Here is a 17,784-nt window from a genome sequence, read left to right on the forward strand (position 1 = left end):
GAATTTGTAGTATCTTTTTAAAGTACACTTTTAACATAAATGCTCAAAATAGGTAAAGCAACCCCATGAATTGGAACAGATGAGCCATGTGCATGTGTATTTCTTGTGCCTTGCAGCAACATGCTCACTCACTGTGGTTATGTTTTAAAGTTGGGGGGGGGAGGGAATAGGGTGGCCTGGGCTTTAACTCACCTCAAAATTATGTAGCTATGGTTTATAGGGAGCAAAAGCTTCATTTCCATCCTTGCTGCTAAAAAAAAAGTTTTCATGAATGTTTAAAAGTTAACTTATATTTTAATAGTGTTTCTTTACATGTATTTCATGTAAAAAAAAAATAAAATAAGGAACAAAATAAGTATTTAAATACTGTATAAACTGTCTGTACAGTAAGCAGATGTACATTTTTTTCCTTGTAAGAAAAGTCACATTTGTCACATAAAATTATCATTATTGCTGTTATTGGTCTAAATCTTTGTTTTGCCTGTCTTTACGCAGCAGTCATAGAATTTTTTTTTTGAAGAATTAAAAGACCCACTATTTATGGTTCTTTCAAAAGAAACAGAAAGTTCTTTACATAGTGAATATAAAGCATCTCAGTGAAAGTCTATAGCCTCCAGTCATTTGGCTAAAAAGGCATATTCAGACTTCCTTGTCTTCTTGTACCTCCTTTATACACATCCCAACTGAGCAGATGTAAAAGTTAGGACCTTGACTGCAGGGGAGGGGGGGATCAAATTGTGTGATTTTTGCCCCCTCTGAGATATGTCAAGATGTTTCCATTGAGTTAATCGGAGAGAAAGGATAGTTGTTGTATGGAAGCCAGCCATATAGAGAGCTCCTTAAATGATGCTTAGTACAGGTTTCCCTCGCTTTATGCTGTACATGCGGATCCTGGAAAATGGCGCACAACTCAAATTTGCATAAAGGAAATCCATTTTACCATGTAACAAATAGGGATACATTCCAAGACCTCAATTGTACTAACCCCCAGACCAATTTCTACCACTTTTACAAGGCAATATTGATACTTGCCAACAGCAGACAGTACACACAGGGTGGTGGTTAATAGTGCCATAAAGGGGATGGCAACTACAGAAACATGTGTCGCAGACGAGTGAAGAGCACAGATCCACACAGGACTGTATTTTGGTGTGCATCACTCCCACAATGCACTGCACAAAGCAGCTGACTGCAGGCTTCCACAACACCAATTGCATAAGAATGAATTTACCTTGCATATAATGAATTCTTGGTATAAAAAGGGCCATCAAATAACAGTGAATTTGCTCATACAGAAGGCGCATAAAGCAAGGGAAACCTGTATAGGGTATACTCTGGTGCCTAGCACTGGATAGTTTGCTCCGTCAATTATCTGAGTAGTAATGTTAAAATTCATCAGCAACACAAACTTAGCAAATTTTCTGTTCTTATTTCCACATCCCTCTGTTCAGAGTGAAATAATGACTGAAACAAGTTTTCCAACCAGAGGTGCCACAGGGGCTGTATGTTGTGTCCCCCAGCTGAAACACTACTCTTTTGAAATGTTTCCAAGTCTATTACACTTGGAAACATTTCAAAAGTTACTTCTGTCTGTACCCAGAGATAAGCACTCTTGAAGCTACTGTCTCCTTTAAGTATTTACTTTCCAATTCCTGCAGGTAACTCAGGTTTTAAAACATCACTGTAATAAAGATATGATATCACAGAAGAAATAAATACAATCAAAGGGTGCCTGCACATGAGCTGGGAGGCTGCTCCAATGTGCTATAATAGCAGTGCATTGGAGCAGACTCAATTAATCGAGTAATCAAGTAATTGCCATGTTCCAGCCAGCCTTCATGTCTCATGTATCGGTGTCCCAGTGCTCCACAGTGGTGGTGGGGGCACTTTATCTAAAGCTCTTCAAATGAGACGGTCTGAGCGCTTTAATCAGAGCGGAGTGGCTGTCAGAGCCACTCTAATTAAAGCACCCCTTCTCCCCCCAAGCACATGTAAAAATGCCCAAACAGTATGACGAAAGGCCACAATTTGATATTCTTCTCTACTGCTACGTTCCCACAACTGTGTTACATACAACCTATTGAAAATAAACAAAGTTTAAAGCTGGGGACAGGAGGAGCCCCGCCGGGTCTGCACCAGCCAGCAGAAGCGACGGTGGAGTTGTGTGCTGCTCAGGACAGGACGAACCTGGCCAGAGCGACAGAGGCTCAGCTGCATTTTCCCCCTGCCTGCACCGGTCAGTCCTGAGCAGCACACGGCTCCACCTCTGCTGGCCGGTGCTGACCTGGCCAGGCTCCTCCTGTCCCCAGCAGCACGTGGGAATCCGGCTTCAGCTGCATGTGGGTCCCAGAAGGTGAGCTGGACGCCAGGGGCAAGAGGCAGGGCCAGAGGAGAAGTAGCAGGCGCTCAGGGCAGTAGCACCCAGCTGATGTGATCAGTCCAGCCCCGCAGGGGGTAAGCAGCTCCCCTCCCCTCGATGCCAGCTGGGGCCTGCGGGCCAGCCTGCCCGCCTCGCCTCACCACTGCCCCGCTGCCGCCATGGAGCGCAAAACAGGCACCAGGACTCCTCGCCTGCCCCAAGCGAGGGACCTCGGGCCAGAGAAAATGGCTTGGCAGGCTGCACGTTGGACAAGCCTGAGATACACTGACTCTCTCCAGTTAAACTAGACACAGTTTCTTGAAAGATACAAACATAGATAACTGCCAGTAAGCAATATCAAATGCTCTATCTTGGTTTTCAAATATGTAAGTATTAAGAAGATATTGGTTCTTAAATATGCAGCCTTGGGTAGAGGAGGAATCTGAAAATCTAATCATTATTTTCCATTTCCATCTCCTGAAGCAAATGTCTTATTCAAACCCAAAGTCACTCTTGCTTGCATGTGATTTGTCATAATAAAATCTTGAGAATCCAACCCAAAAAATAATGAGGGAGATGGAAAATCAAACCGTAGATTGTAAAGATTATAAAGCTCTTCACCAGCTGAATACAGAATGGGCTGCTACTGCTGTCTGTATGCAGTGTTAAAAAAGGAGATGTATATCTGGATGGGAGGCAACTTGAAGCTTGGTATGCTGTGACTTCTACTAAAAGGTATACTCCTTAATCTGCATTGTTCAAGCTCATCTAGAAGTTAACGATTTTCCAGTTACAGCAAGGTATTAGTTATGCTAACATCCCCCATCCTCTCCACAATGCAAACATAATGTACTCCACATGCATGCAAATCAGGCAAATGCATACTTCACTTAAAAGTGCAGCACAGTGCCACTTCCATTTTGTGGCCTACTGCATATCTGAATACCTGTTATATCTTTAGCTAGATATTATATATCTATCTCCATACCTGTTACATGCATAAACCACTTAATTGCACAGCCTAGTCTGAAACCTAATTATACTCCAATTAGTTGCAAAGTAACAATAACTGGGCATGTCTACATATACAATTAATATGAAGCAATAAACTCCAGAGTTTATTGTGCCTGAGACTGTAGCAGGTTGGAGCAGGCCTGGCTGGCAGGGTTTCCCAGGGGTCAGTCTGCCAGTCTGGGGCTACTCCCCCAGCTCACCATGCTGCAGAGGAGCTGGCTGAGGCATGAGGGTGCTTTAGTGTGGGGCTAGCTGCCAGGTAACCCCCCCCACCGCTCTGAAGGACCCTCATGCCCTAGCCAGCTGTGTCAGCATCTACACATGCGATGCTGCAGAGTAAAAAACTTCACAGCAGGGTAGTTTTTGTATTTACAAGTACTACCCTGCTGTTGAGTTTATTAGTTTACTCCAGCATCATAGCTCTGCACCTGTAGATGCCATGACATTTATGGCAGAGCTAATTGGGCAGCTCCACAGTAAACATTTCGTGTAGACATTCCCACTGCCTCTCTTGTAATTCACTGCATTCACCTGTCTTTACCTACCCCAGAAACAGCAAAGGGGAAGTAACTATCAAAGAACCACTGCTAGAAGCCTTAAACATGAGGGGAACTAGTCAGATTCACAGCTGCTCTCACCTCATTTTAAGCCCCAGCAGTGAGTATTAAAAACCTTAAAACCAAAATGAGCTAGCTGCTTTGACTACTTGCAGACATTTTAAAAAAAAAAGCAAAAAAAAGCCAAACAAGTGCTTTACTTTAAATTCTGTGCACTCCCACGCCAAGTGCAGTGCATGCCCAGAAGATGCAGTGCTTTAGCTGAATCCGGGTCACCCAACATCTGTATCGATCAGGCACTTTAAGTGGAGGTTTTTTAGCACTTTTATGTAATAGCTGATTGAATCAGCTTTAGATAAAAGCACCAAAAAGCCCTGCTGAAATGCCTCATCTATACAGGTGCTGCAGAGCTAGGTTCAAGTAATGTGCTGCTTTTTCTGGTAAAGCGCAGGTTTTTTGGGTTTTTTTAATGTCTGCAAGCAGTCTTTATGGCAATTACACTCAACTGGGATGCAGTGCAACCTTTTCATGGGTGTTACACTGGACCCCACTCCTAGGCTGAACTACCCCACCATGCCTCTTTTCTAGCGGGGGGCTAGATCAGAAAATGGCTGCAGCATAAACCAATGCAACTCTGGGGACAGAGGCTCACGTCTTCTTTACGGTAACTAGCTACAGCTGTGACTGAAAACAAGAGTGAGGCAGGAGCTCTCAGGGGAAGCCAGTCCTTTCTGCCCCCTCTCTCCTTGGGCAAGGCAGGAGGCCCCACTCCAGGAGACTCTTCCCAAAGAGAGTCTGTGACTAGGACCTGGGGCCAGCTGGTGGGAGCTTCTAGTGTCCCATGCTGCACCACACTGGACCGTGTGAGCCAGACTCTTCCTATGGTACAGACCTAACTGCTCTGCAAAGGCAACTCTGTCCTACAGATAGAGCCTTCCCTTCCCACTTCAGAGGCCTGCCCCCTCTTTAGGCAACACAGAGAAAATGACCAGTTTCCACCAAGCTGGGAAAACTTGTGGTTTTATTGTGAATCTTAAAATATGTGAAGTCTTGTACAAACTCCCCACTCCTAGAAGGAATCTGATTTTGCATTTTAAAAAATCCAACTTCTAGCCCTCACACTCAAACCTCTAAGTGCTCAGAGGGAGATGGAATCTCACCCTATGCTTCGTAATATTGTTCCAAAATAAACACATTTATGATGTACGGTGTTCAAATCCCACTGTGACAGGAGCCATAATAGTATCTTTCTAGAGCACTAATTCTCCACTGGGGCTCTGCCAAGCTCAAGTGTTGCATTAATTGTACTATTGCCATATTACTCACGCAAGTATTTTCCAGGTTAAAGTGGGTTTCCAGTCTGGTTTTTTGGGTTTTTTTACATACCATAGTACATTTTTAAATGGGGTGTAACTAAAGTTATAAGTTACACAGGGGAGGTCTTGAGTGTAAAAAGGCTGAGAACCACTGGTCTAGAGGCTACTAACACCACTGCACTGACCATGCTGTAAAGAATGTTTCTAAAGTGCACAGCCTTGTCAGTAGAAGCTTCTCATAATGGGAGCTACAGTTTCAGTTACAGGTATATGAGAAACAAGGGTTTTTTTTAGGATATTATCTTTTATAGGCCCAACCACACAGTTGGGAGAGGTTAGCAAAGCTTTCCAGCACAAATGTACCCTTCTTCAGGTCTCAGGGGTATAGGTTGTAGCCATGTTGGTCTAAGGACATAGGCAGACAAGGTTTTTTGGGTAGAGCCAATATATCGTTTATTACATCAACTGAAACTGTTGGAAAAATTCTTCTTTGCAAACTATCAAGTACAAACACCCTTTGTTAGGCTGAAGAAGCCTTCTTCAAGTCTGGCATTTTGTGCCGGAAAGATTTGCTAACCTCTCCCAACTGTACAGCTGGGCCAATAAAAGTTCTTATCCCCCAGAACCTTGTTTCCCACGTATTTCCTGGCCCATCACAGATACAACACCATTCCACCCTACCACAGCTACTAAGAGTGTCATAGCTACTAATATCATCACACTGACAAAGTGGTTTACTTACAAAACACTGATTGCTGACATGAAGTTTGGATAAGTACATACTGCCGGGTAAGCACATAGTCACTTTTGAGTCCTCAGGCACTTGACAATGGATATTATACACTCCATTTAAAGTGCTCCTTCCTAAACAAGAATGCCTGTTAAAGACCCATCTACAGACAAATGCAATTTTGCCAAATATGAGCAGGGCTTTCTACATTTGAAAGCTGCAAAACTGAGCCTCTGCTTTAGAAGTGTGCTCCAGAATCTCAATGCAATTAAATGAAAAGAATGTCTTCTGCTCTGGTGACCATAGACATGATCTTGAAAATATGACCTGAGCACAATCTAACCAGGGATGTCCTCCTCAATTCATCTTCAGAGAGCTTGAGACAGTGACTCCAAGCTACAAACTATCTCTATTCACTGCAGTCCAGACCCAAGGGATTTTGCAGTCACATATTTTGGAGGGTTTTTCCAAGATAGCAGCATCTATTCCTGGATAATATGCTACCTGACTGCAGCCAGGTGCCTGTTTTGTCTGGACTCTAGAGGGCAGCATTCTTCTATGTTTCAAGAACTTTCTTTATAACCGGAAAATTAATCTCAAGGACATGCTCCCTGCACAGGTCCACACAGGAAGGCAACAGTTTTGGTTCCCCAACTGCAAGCCTCTAGTTTGCAGCCAAAATATTGCAGGAACTGAACAACTGCAGCCAGGCCCTCTCCTCTATGCCAGGGGTGTCAAAGATATGGCCCATGGAGCCATATCACATGACCCACAGTGTATACACTGGCCCTAGCCCTTTGCTCTGCATGTGATGCCAGGAAAGGGCAGCATGCTGGATCTATCCAAACTGGCCCACAGAAAGGCTATCCATTCAGGATTCAATGCACAGGAATAAGCTGGTGCAGGCCCCTCATACAGAACGTGCCCCAGACCAGCCCTGTGCACTGCATGCTGTGCTGGGTTGGAGCAAGTGTGCATGGGACTAGTCTGGATTGGGCACAAAGACCAGCCCTACATGGCAGATCCATTGTGCATTGCTGGTCTGGTGCAGGCCCCCCAGACTGGAGCCACACACTTTGCATGCCATATAGGGTTAGGGCTGACGTGTGGGTTCAAGCCCTGGACCACCCATGTAGGGTGAGATGAATCTTACAGCCTTGCCTGACATAGACATTTAGGGGAAACGAATGAAGTAGAACTTGGTCTCATTAGGCCAGAATACAGAAGGCTTTATTATATGCCTCTCCAGAGTACATTTCCCCTAGTATCCCACCTGTGGGCTCCATACTATTAAAACAACAGATTTTTATAAATTGCTTCCTTTAGAAAATCAGAAGCATAAGAAAATAATAGCAATGGGCTATGAGCTGACTTAGTTTCTGCTAAGGATAGCTTTTCACTGCCTTGCAGGCCAAGAAGACATAGATGTGGCGACTCTGCTACTTTAGCATGAAATTGGAACAGACAGCCCATTGTGAGAAGTGGCCATTATTTCAAGCTAGCAGGCTTTAAATAAGACATTTCACCTGGAACAGATAGTACTCTTTCATTCTTAGTCACCACTGAGTCATTCCTCTCTCCAGTAGGGGCAGGCTCACTCTACGAAGAGCCATTGCTCAAGTGCTTCTAGGATGTTTTAGTACCTGGATTTCCTACAAGCATGAGGTTAATGGGAATGCAGGGGAAAGGCCTGAGCTGCTTGGAGCCTGGCAAAGAGGAGGCAAGGTGAGACAACAAACATACCATTGTGTCAAGGTTTTTCATGAATTGTTTATTAGATAGTGTAACGCAACCCAAGAGCAGAAATCTTCCTGGTGGAGAAAGGAACTTGGGTGTTCTGCTCCTGCAGTTATAGTCAAGCCATCAGGGAGTCCCTGCAGCCCCTTTTCCTGGCTGCATAGAGCTAGTGGGGAACAGGAAGAATAAGGCTCAATGAACAGCTGAACTGACTCAACTGAAAGGACTCAAGAGACACATAGCAGAATAACAAAAAGGAATGAAAAACGGAAGTAACAGATGGTAAGCAACAAGGGCAGAGATGGCATGCAGGCATGGGAGGCAATCACCTGAAGGAAGACTGGGCCATGGACAGATAAAACACAAAAGGGGCAGATAAAGTGAAGTATGAACTGGAAACAGGGATATGACAGACAGGGAGGGAGGGCAAGGACATTACATGCAAAAGGCCAGAGACCACATTCCTCCACACTGTAGCATCCTTTGCCAGTGAACTGAAGGCAGGGAATGCTTGTCCGGGTGATTCGGACAGATGCTAAGTGTGGGGGCTGCATTCACCAGCCTATGCTGTGAGGATGACCCAGGGGAGAGGACTGTCCAGTGCAACAGGAGCAGCTCAACTTTGCTTCTCTGTTTGGGCCTTCCTATCATCTCCCAATGACAAGTCCTCTGGGGTAGACATCACAAGTAGCCAATCTCCTCAGTGGCTGAGCCGGGCACAGCAGCGTAGGTCTCTGCCATGTTTGTGTATGGTGATTGTGGTATGCTACAGACTACAGTTGGCAGTGGGCATGATGGGGACAACACAGAACTGCCTGGATTATGTGAAGCCAGGGCTCTTTGGTCTCCCCACACTAAAGGCACAGGATCAAGAAAGAGAATCTCTCCTTCAACTGCAGGTTCCAGCCGGAAGGCAGGGGATGATAGGCTTGAATTAAATTGTAATGCAGGGATTTCTCAGATGAGAGGCAGAGACAGGACAGAGGGGTGTGGGCACGGAGCAAAGAGGAGAGCATCTCGTGGGTCATGAGCCACTGTGTCCCCACCCAACTTCTTGCAACTGGCACTAAGGAAGGGCACAAGATTCTCATACATTCTCAACTGACACCAAAAAAAGTTGTCCATCTTCCTCCACAGCATCTGGAAGGTTGCCACCCTCTCAGCCAGGTTGGGCAGCTCATTCCGAGAGAAAGCAGAGACTGCAAGGCTGAACATCACCTTGAGTGAGACGGAGAGGAACTGTCAAAAAACACACCTATGAAGTGAGGGCCCTGGGAATCAGAGCCACCCTGAAGCAGCCATTCAGCAGCAGAGAGCACACGGGCCGAGCTCTCCAAACGCACGTATTCATACAGCTGACAGAGCCAGTCCCAGAGCCAAAATGCAATAAGGTGCAGGGAGCGGGGGGCAAAGTCTGGGACCCGCTCCTGCGTCTTGTAGAAAACTCGACACAGCTGCAAATTCTCCAGCCAGCTTGTCAGTGTACTTGAGTGCCTCGCAGTGGTAAGTGGTTTTCCACAGTATGGTTAGCATCTTGTCTGCCACATTCAGGAGAGCATTCAGGTGTGTTGGAGAAGGAGAACTGGACCATTTTCTCCCTCAGCTGCTGTTCCACTTGCTGTGCTCTCCCCCTCAGATCACCCAGCTCCTCGGTAGGGCACTTCCAACTCCACATGTAGTTAGCAAGGGCCTCTACCTCATCCTTTGCATCCTGGGCGGGAGGAAAGTCCTTGCCCGAAGTAAGGCCTTCATGGGACACACGGGAGCTAGGTCCCAGCCAAGGGGCGGTAGTGCAGCTCCCTCTCCAGCTGTTCCGCAGTCAGGGTGCCCTGGATAGCCTGGCAGCCAGGGTTGAAAACGGAGTAGGCACTCATCTCCCCACGGCGTCGCTGCCCCAGCCCACGGGTCCCAGCACACAACCAGTAGAGTGAGGAGACCACCAGGTAGGGCAGCCCCAGCTCCAGCTCCAGGAACAGCCCCAGCAGCACCAGCCACAGGAGGAACTTCAGCAAGGACACGTGCCCTGCCAGCCACAGCGCCCACCCCGAAGGGGGACCTGCCGGTGCCTCGGCTTGCCCGGGCGCCCCCTGGGGAACAAGAGCCACCTCTGTTACAAGCTGCCTTCGCAGCCCCTCCCCGCCCCTCGGGCACACAGCAGCCTGCCCCAGCAGTTAAACTGTCATGCTCCCGCCACGTTCCGAAGGGGGCGTGGCCTCTGCGCGCCCCGCCAACCTCGAGGGCCACGTCTCACCCTCCACAAGCCCCGCCCTCCCCCTCGCCATTCACCTGGGCGGAGCGGCCCCACCTCCAGGCTCTGGCGGGCCCAGCAGCAGGGGCCGCTGGCTGCGCGGCGCCGCGGGAGGCGCGATACTGAGCCAGCCTCTGCTCCGTGGGGCCGGACATGTCCCCCCCCGGCTGCGGGCCGCGCGCAAAGCCCGAGGCCGCGGGCCTGGCAGCTGGGGAAGGGGGAGTGGCCAGCAGGCCACGCCCAGCAGAGGGGCAGTCACGCGTGCGCGTAGTAGGCGGGTCGGGGCGGTGATGTCGCGAGGGTCGGGGTGGCGCGCGGTGAGCAAGCGGCCCGGAACGTTGTTCCGGTTCCAGCCAGCCGCCCTGCGCCTCCCCCGCCGCCTCTTCATTCCAAGCCCGCCCTCAGCAAACGCCTGGGGCACCGGGGCAGTGGCATAGCTGAGCCCTGGTAAGAGTACGCGCTGACTAAAGTTCATAAAATCACAGAGAAGCTGGGGGGAAGCGACCTCCACGGGCCATCTAGTCCAACCCCTGATCAGCCCTGCAAGCTCTAATGTAACTTCTGCGTGAGACGCTGACACAGCACACCCCAAGGGGCCCCAGCAGGGGAGCCACAGCAGCCAATATTCTGCTTCTATAAAAGGTTGTTAATACAGACTTGGGAGGGCCCAGCTCTTGGGCTCTTCACACGAGTTTTAAGAAGCAGAGCCCTCCGAGCATTTGTTGGAGATAGATTGCTGGCGCAGACAGTCCCTGGGCCGGGGATGAGCTGTCCTGCAGCTCAGGTTTGGGCTGTGAGATGACTGCAGAGCACAGTCCTTGAGCCATGGACCTTGCTGAGGGGTTGCAGGTGGGTCCAGGAGGGAGGGCAGGTTGCAGGCTGGGGTTTGTCTCCTCTCCCTTCCTCTGCTCCCCTTGCTCTACTTCAAAGATGAGACGCTTCCCCTCCAAACTGGCTGCTGCTGGGTTGAGGTTGAAGCGCTCCCGGGGTCAGGAGCTAGAAAGCAGCCATCAAGCCTATGAGCCGTTGGCCCAAATGGCAGCCTAGTCCCAACTCCTTCCAGTGCTCTGCAGGGTGGAGAAGGACCAAGCAGTGCCCCTCTAAACACCCTTCTCAGTCCTGCCTGCGCAGTTCATCTTGCTCCCTGTCTTTCAGTAAGAGCTATACGCTGTACAGTCCTGCTCTGCTTTTCATCCTTCTGCCACAGTGGCCGTGCCTGCACAAGACACTGACTGCACAGTAGCCTGAGCTGACTGCTGTAGTGTCGCATGGCAGAAACCATGAAGCATCTCAAGCTACTGCATAGTCAGCATCCCCCAACAAAGCTGTTCATCGGTGATACTGTGCAGTAACACAGGTTACTGCGCAGTCATTTAGTACTGGCATAAACTTGCATAAATGACTGCAGTCAGTATCTCGTGTAGACATGGCCTGTTATTCTCAGTGGAAAATTATAATTACAGAGAAGCCGGGCTGGAAGGGAACTCCAGCGGTCATCTAGTCTAACCCCAGCCTGCGGCAGGATGATCCTGATCCAAAGCATCTCGTACAATCCATAATGTAAACGCAGACCTAGCACCCTGACCTGCCACGGGTAAAGCAGGGAAATCATGGCAGCTAACGTTCTGTTTCTATGAAATGTTGTCATTAAATTTCATTTATGGGAATGGGTTTAGGGGCTGGGGAACCCAACATTAATTAATCGGCAACAGCAACCATTGCCACAGCAATGTGCTTGCTGTTCTGCTCAGTTGTTTCCAGCTGCTTTTCTCTCTTTTCAGAGCTGCCCTTTGGAGTGTCAACCCAGAAGCAAGCAGGAAAAGGTTGAAGGGAGGGTGGGAAATGGCTATTTTTTGAGAGACCATGGACAGTACTGCCTTGTTAAGCTAAGGCAAGGCATGTTTCAGATGCACATTTGGCTGCCGTGGTCCCCCTGCTTTACCTGTGACAGGTTAGGATGTCATGTCTCAAGCTGCATCAGGGCTAACAGTCATTTTACTAAGAGGTTAGATTATGGATTTGTATAGGATGGTTCAGATCAGGACAGTCCTGCCTCAGGCAGGGGGTTGGCATATTTGATGCACAAAAGAATCATGGGCATGAGCCCAAACAGACATGGGTCACTCCCCCCTATAGTTAGAGGGAGCTATCAAGTGTATGCCAGCAGGTTTCTTGGGACAACTAGCAGGGACAGGAGTGAGGGTGAGAGGTTAATAACAAGTGCTCTAAGGGGGAACACCAAGCAGAGCACATGAACCAGTGCCCACTAGCCCTCAAACAAGTCCAAGAAGCTAGTGGACGCTGCCCAGTGAAACCCTGCCCCCAGCCTGTTCAGCATAAGCTACCAGGGTTACCCTCGCCGGGTGTAGTCTGGATCCTTCTGTGTTTGTGAGGGAGAAGAAAAGCAGCTCTTAGCAAATGTGTAGGAATCAGCAGAGCAAGGGAAGAAAAGACAGCAGGGCAGGGAGGAGCAGATGAAGGCAGGCAGGGGCAGATGACCTACAAAGGTCCTTTCCAGCCCCATTTCTTTATGATTTCTATGATTCTTTGGCATTTGGCCTTTAATAACTTCCTTACACATTTCAGATTTTGCACAAGTCCCATTCTGAAGGAGAACTTTTGCCCAGTTGAAAGACACTTGGTTTTGAAATAAAAATTGAAATGCTTTACAACAGCATAGGGCATTGTTTTGCTTTTGTGACTGATGATGAAGTTGGTATATAGGGGAAGGGACCTTTCTATTGCTGTTGGACAAATACAGCATCTCTGAAATGATGCTTTTCAAACAGAACATAAAGATTTAAAATGCACAGTGTAGAAGTAAAGTAGTTCATGTCAGAAAGATTAATAGCAAATGTTTCATGGATTAAACAGACATTAGGGCTGGAAGGGACCTGGGAAGATCATCAAGTCCATCCCTGCCCCAGGGGCAGGAAGTCAGCTAGAGTCAGAACTATGTTAACTATCTTGATACAGGACGTACAAGTTTGCTATTAAATTTATGATCCATCTAATATCTGTTTGAAATCCTGAGTCTGAATGCCTGTTTTCTGCTTGCAAGGGACAACCAGTTACTTTTGATCTGCGTGCAACTGTAGCCTCGTCCTTGGCTCTGTATTATTAAATATCTGTAGACTTAATTAGACCTATTTTTAGTGTCCATCTGTCCTAAATGACCATCCTTAAGTATCATTTCTTTATGACCAGGAATGGCTTCAAAACAGACCCTGGAGCAAAACAATTGCTACACTATAAAGTCACATGCAGACCACCAAGGTTCATCACCAGATCTGTAGAAGCTGTAGTTTCATTTAAAAACAGCAGCTGGAGTATCATTGTTAGGAGCTTTGCCATTTTCCATCTGAAGGCCAGCATTTTAAAGCAGCCATTTGATCTAACACTTTATAATAAATATAATCCAACTAGATATTCAGGGTAAGCTAGCAATTTAAAGAGCCCACCCTCTTAAAGAGACTTTTTTGGTCCCTAGAGTACTTGCTATATACATGCGCGCACATGGCAAGATATGATCAAAGCTTACATCATACTCGGTACAATATCAAGCAAGTATCTCCTACATCTGCTGCAGTTAGGAGATCAGCTTTTAATTGTGAGTTTCTTGATTGCTCTGCATTTCTTAGATCTGTGGTCTGTCAGTCTTAATAACTAAAATTATACAGGACATCCATCTTTGTTCAGAAAACAGCATTAAGGTTACTGAAAAAGTGGAATGACTTAGGGTTGTGCTAAATGATAACTGCTGTGTCCTATAAATACAGAGCAGCATAGTTAGCTGCTGATTTATTTTTGTGTAGGCAAGAGGAAAAAGAGCGTGAAATAGAAGATAATCTGTTATTCTTTTGACATTTGCACCTCTCAGCAATTTGGCTGAAGACCATTGCCATGATTTAAGTGTCAACTATTCATTCATTACCTTGTGGCACATATGTGCTACAAAAGACTCTTTGCAAAATCAGTGTCAAACTCTCAGCTAGGCAATTACAATACAGTGAAATTGACTACACTCCTCTGATGCTTCTAAATCTAGTATTATTGGCAACTTTGGACACCATGTGCAATCAGAAAAACAGCAGGAATAAACTTTATGGCTAGAAACAGACAGTCTCCTGAAACCTTACACAGATGCCCATTCTCCCACATTGAGTACCTGCAAAATATCTGAATTAACACTTTGCCCTGGAACATCCATGGCTAATTCACATTAATTGCCATTTAAAGCTCATGTGTAAATGACTGTCCCAGGCCTTTTTTGTTGGAAGTCAGATCTCCGACTAATCAGCTCCTGGATTAAACTGGTCATCTGTTTTTAGCTCATGCTAAAGGATTAATAAAATAAGATCTTAGTCAAAACTCTTTGCAAAATCTAATCTGAATCTTTTCTAGTGATTACATTAAAATTCATGAGCCTCTGCATTTTCTCCTTCCTTCTGGGAGCAGAAGGGGTTGCAGACTAGTTTGAGAGATCATCCTTAGGGTATCTTGAGCTGACAAGAAGCCCTAGAAATTCTCACAAGGAAACCTCTTGCAAAACTTTCATCCCAGCTTTCCTAACCTAAAAAGTTGGGGAAGCATTTAAACCCTGGGCACATGTTTGACCTGATTCCTCTGAAACCAGAACCTCACTAGAAGATTATTAGTACACCCCAGCACCAGTGATCAATTTATTCAGTACAACAGCCTCAGTAAACACTTTTCTGTCAAGAGAAGTAAAGTATTTTGAGGCATTACTGCTTTAAATTTTCAACCCCACAAAGTATCTCTCTCAGTCAATGTGCTTGCCAGACTGTTCTGAAATATACTGATGAACAAATTGCATTAATTCTCTCAAGTACCAAAGGACTAATCTAATTCACTCTTCTTCAGGATGGACAACCACACACACCAACCTGCTAAGTGCCATTAACACAGAATAACAACTGGTTATTAACATCTGGCTTCATTAATTCAATGGAGTTGAGGGGGCAAAGTCTGCATTAATTTTAGTTATCGAGGGCTGTGAGAATACATAAATTGGATTGGAGTGGGTAGACTTGTGCTCGTCTAATTTTGTACTGCACTTTTTGCATATCTCAAGTATTTCTTACCATGATACCTTTTAACCCACCATCTAGTTGGGATAAAGCTAGACAAGCTTTCAAATGCACACCATTCTTCCTCAGTTCTCTGATCATAAGGAGTATACGTATTTTAGAACCAATTAGTAAATAAATAGAAGACACTTCTATTCTAGGCCAGGTCAGTTAGAATAATTTTTATTCTAAAAGTCCAGCACTGTGTAGCTTAATCTTTAAAGATACAGGATGATTTTTGTCCCATGTTTTATTACGTTAGAAAGGTCTGCAATGGTAATGTGTAGGGGGTGCACGGGGTGCATGTACATGTCCAGTGACCCCCTGTGAGTGCTGGCTGGAATGAAGCACTGGATGAAATAGCTGTGGCATTCCTGGAAGTGACTGCAGCTACTTTCGGGAGGTCTGTGACCACTTTCAGGTGAGTGCGATTGGTCACAGGGGACCCCCTGGCCCTGGTCTGTGAGACTGGCCACCGGGGGACCCGCTGACTGGTCACTAGTGGGGGCATGTGCACCCCCTGACTGAGATGGTACCAGTCACCCATGAAGGTCTGATCCTCAAAGCTTCAGACATCTGATGCGGTATTAAAAGCCATTTTTATTTGCATACCTAGTTGTTATTATCAGGGTGTCTATACACAAGCAGTGAGGCTGCTCTAATACACTGTAATTACAGCATATCCGAGCAGACTCAGTTCATTTAGTCTGCTGGAGTATGGTAATTACTGTGCTTCAGCAGACTCTAGCAACTTGTGTATCAGCATCCCCATGCTTCAAAATGGCAGTGGGGGCACTTTAAATACAGCTCTTTTGACGAACTTTAGTTAGAGTGCTCCTGCTGCCTTTTTGAACCGTGGGCACGCTGATACACAAGACGCTTCAGGGCCGGGGGCTTTAATTAGAGTGGCTCTCAGAGCCAGTATAATTAAAGCCCCCCCCCACCACACCCCTAACCAGAGCATGTGTATAAATGCCCTCAGATATTAGCAGTTACAGTTTTTCTTTGCATAAACAGCTAATGTACAGTTAAAGAATTAGAAGGGACAAACCCAAGGTATGAATTGGTTTTTTTGCTAACTTTTCATAAAGATCTCCTTTAGAAGGAGAAAAAAATGATGAATGCACCCTTACTACCAATACTGTCAACTGTAAATGTCAGATGCTATCATACTAAAACTACTGTAATAGAAAACAAACCTGTCAATTACTTTTAAATAATGAACATTCTATAAACATTTTGGATAATTTTCTTTTCTGCTCATAGCTTTGATATGATTCAAAAGGCAAAATGCTGAAACATGTTATGAAACTCCAGGGCTCAGACTACTGCCCTTTTTGGGTTTTTTCTCAGAAAGCAATTACTGTGGGAAAAATTGCAGTTTCCCACATGAAATCCTGTACAGCCTTCCTTTCCATCAAGTGAGCCAACCTGTCTCTTTTCTTCTACCTGTTTACACTGCTATGTTGTATTTGAATAGACTTGTCATTCCAAAGCTTTGCTTAAAAAAGAAAAAAAGTGCTTTATGATTATTAATCAGTCAGCACAACTCCTTTGCAAGGCAGGAAAGTACATGTGGCTGTCTGGGCCAGGGACCATCTTTTTGTTCTCTTTGTAAAGCAGCTCCTATGACAGTGGAGTTTTGGTCTGTGATGAAGGCTGCCAGGGGTTATAGTGAGGAAAATAAATAATAGTTATTTTTATATTGCAGATGGGGAAAGTGAGAGAAAGGGGACAAGTCACTTTTTCAGCACTGTAAAATCAGTCAGTGGGCACGTCTACACATACAATTATGGTGCATGAATAAATTGCGGAGCTTATTGCTCCACATTTTATTGCTCCCAGGCATGCCATTTGAATGTGCACCCAGAAACAACTAACTTTGGAGCAATAAGTTCTACAGTTTATTTATGTGCAGCATGTGGAGCTGGCGTGGAGCAGCCCCAGCTGGCAGGAGGTTCTAGGGGTCAGCCTGCCAGCCTGGGGCTGCAATGTGCTGTTGAGGGGGTGGCTGGGGCATGAGAGTGCTTCAGTGCAGGGACTAGCTGGCAGGCAGCCCCCACACTGAAGCAACCTCATACCCCAGCCAGGCAGGGCAGCATCTACATCTGTGCTGCTACCGAGATTTTTACTCCACAGTAAGATAGTACTTAAAATTAAGGAGTTTTGGACACTAGACAGTGCTTCACCTGTGCCTCTGATCTGGAAAGATAGCAAATGCTGCGCCAGTACAAAAAAGTATTAATATGCTGTAGGTTTGCAAAACGAAGGACAAGGCAGCAATGTTATTACCAAACAAAAGCAACTTTCAGAAGTCTTGAGAACAAGGACACCATCAATTTGAATCAACTTATTTAAAAAAAAGCGTTACTTCATGCTTCCAAATCCTTCTGCTAGTTGTTGGCTTGCAAATATTTTTTCAGTTTGCCTATGTTTTAAGTTGATTTTACTGCAAAGCTATCCACTCATGCTGATCTGTCATTCTAGCAGTCTGCTGCAATCAGTTCCATCTGTATATAGACCATTTCACAAAACTTCTGGATAATAGGACAGCACAGTCTCTCTATTAGGGAGCATGGGACCTCCAAGAGGAATCTACAACACTTCCCCTTCTTTCTGTAGTGTCTGACATGATACATTATCATGCAAAATTGTTGTCCTGTCATCACTTTTGCCATAATTTACAGCCACCAGGGAAGATGAAGATCAACAGCCTTGTGTGTCTGCTGATAA

The 17,784-nt window shown here is 46.1% G+C and overlaps 1 protein-coding gene and 1 pseudogene across 1 annotated transcript; both read right to left on the bottom strand.

The window, feature by feature from the left end:
- Positions 1 to 8,319: 8,319 nt before the first annotated feature.
- On the bottom strand, positions 8,320 to 10,190 carry SAYSD1 (SAYSVFN motif domain containing 1). The gene is made up of 2 exons (XM_090046677.1): positions 10,000 to 10,190; positions 8,320 to 9,800 (listed from the first exon to the last, which is right to left on the bottom strand). Exons 1-2 carry the CDS (start codon positions 10,114 to 10,116, stop codon positions 9,480 to 9,482), a joined length of 438 nt encoding a protein of 145 aa, XP_089902803.1. The 5' UTR covers positions 10,117 to 10,190; the 3' UTR covers positions 8,320 to 9,479.
- On the bottom strand, positions 8,330 to 9,478 carry LOC149873538 (ribosome assembly protein METTL17, mitochondrial-like; annotated as a pseudogene).
- Positions 10,191 to 17,784: the final 7,594 nt, after the last annotated feature.

Source organism: Crocodylus siamensis, chromosome 1, assembly GCF_052110815.1.
Source record: "Crocodylus siamensis isolate JL-2025a chromosome 1, ASM5211081v1, whole genome shotgun sequence".
Classification (NCBI taxonomy): domain Eukaryota; kingdom Metazoa; phylum Chordata; order Crocodylia; family Crocodylidae; genus Crocodylus; species Crocodylus siamensis.

Bases quoted from the DNA above. Each gene is read 5' to 3' on its own strand.
- SAYSD1 (XM_090046677.1), bottom strand. From the start codon at position 10,116: ATGTCCGGCCCCACGGAGCAGAGGCTGGCTCAGTATCGCGCCTCCCGC. The intron at 9,801-9,999 runs GTGAATGGCGAG...CTTGTTCCCCAG, and splicing joins GGTGGGGCCGCTCCGCCCAG to GGGGCGCCCGGGCAAGCCGA.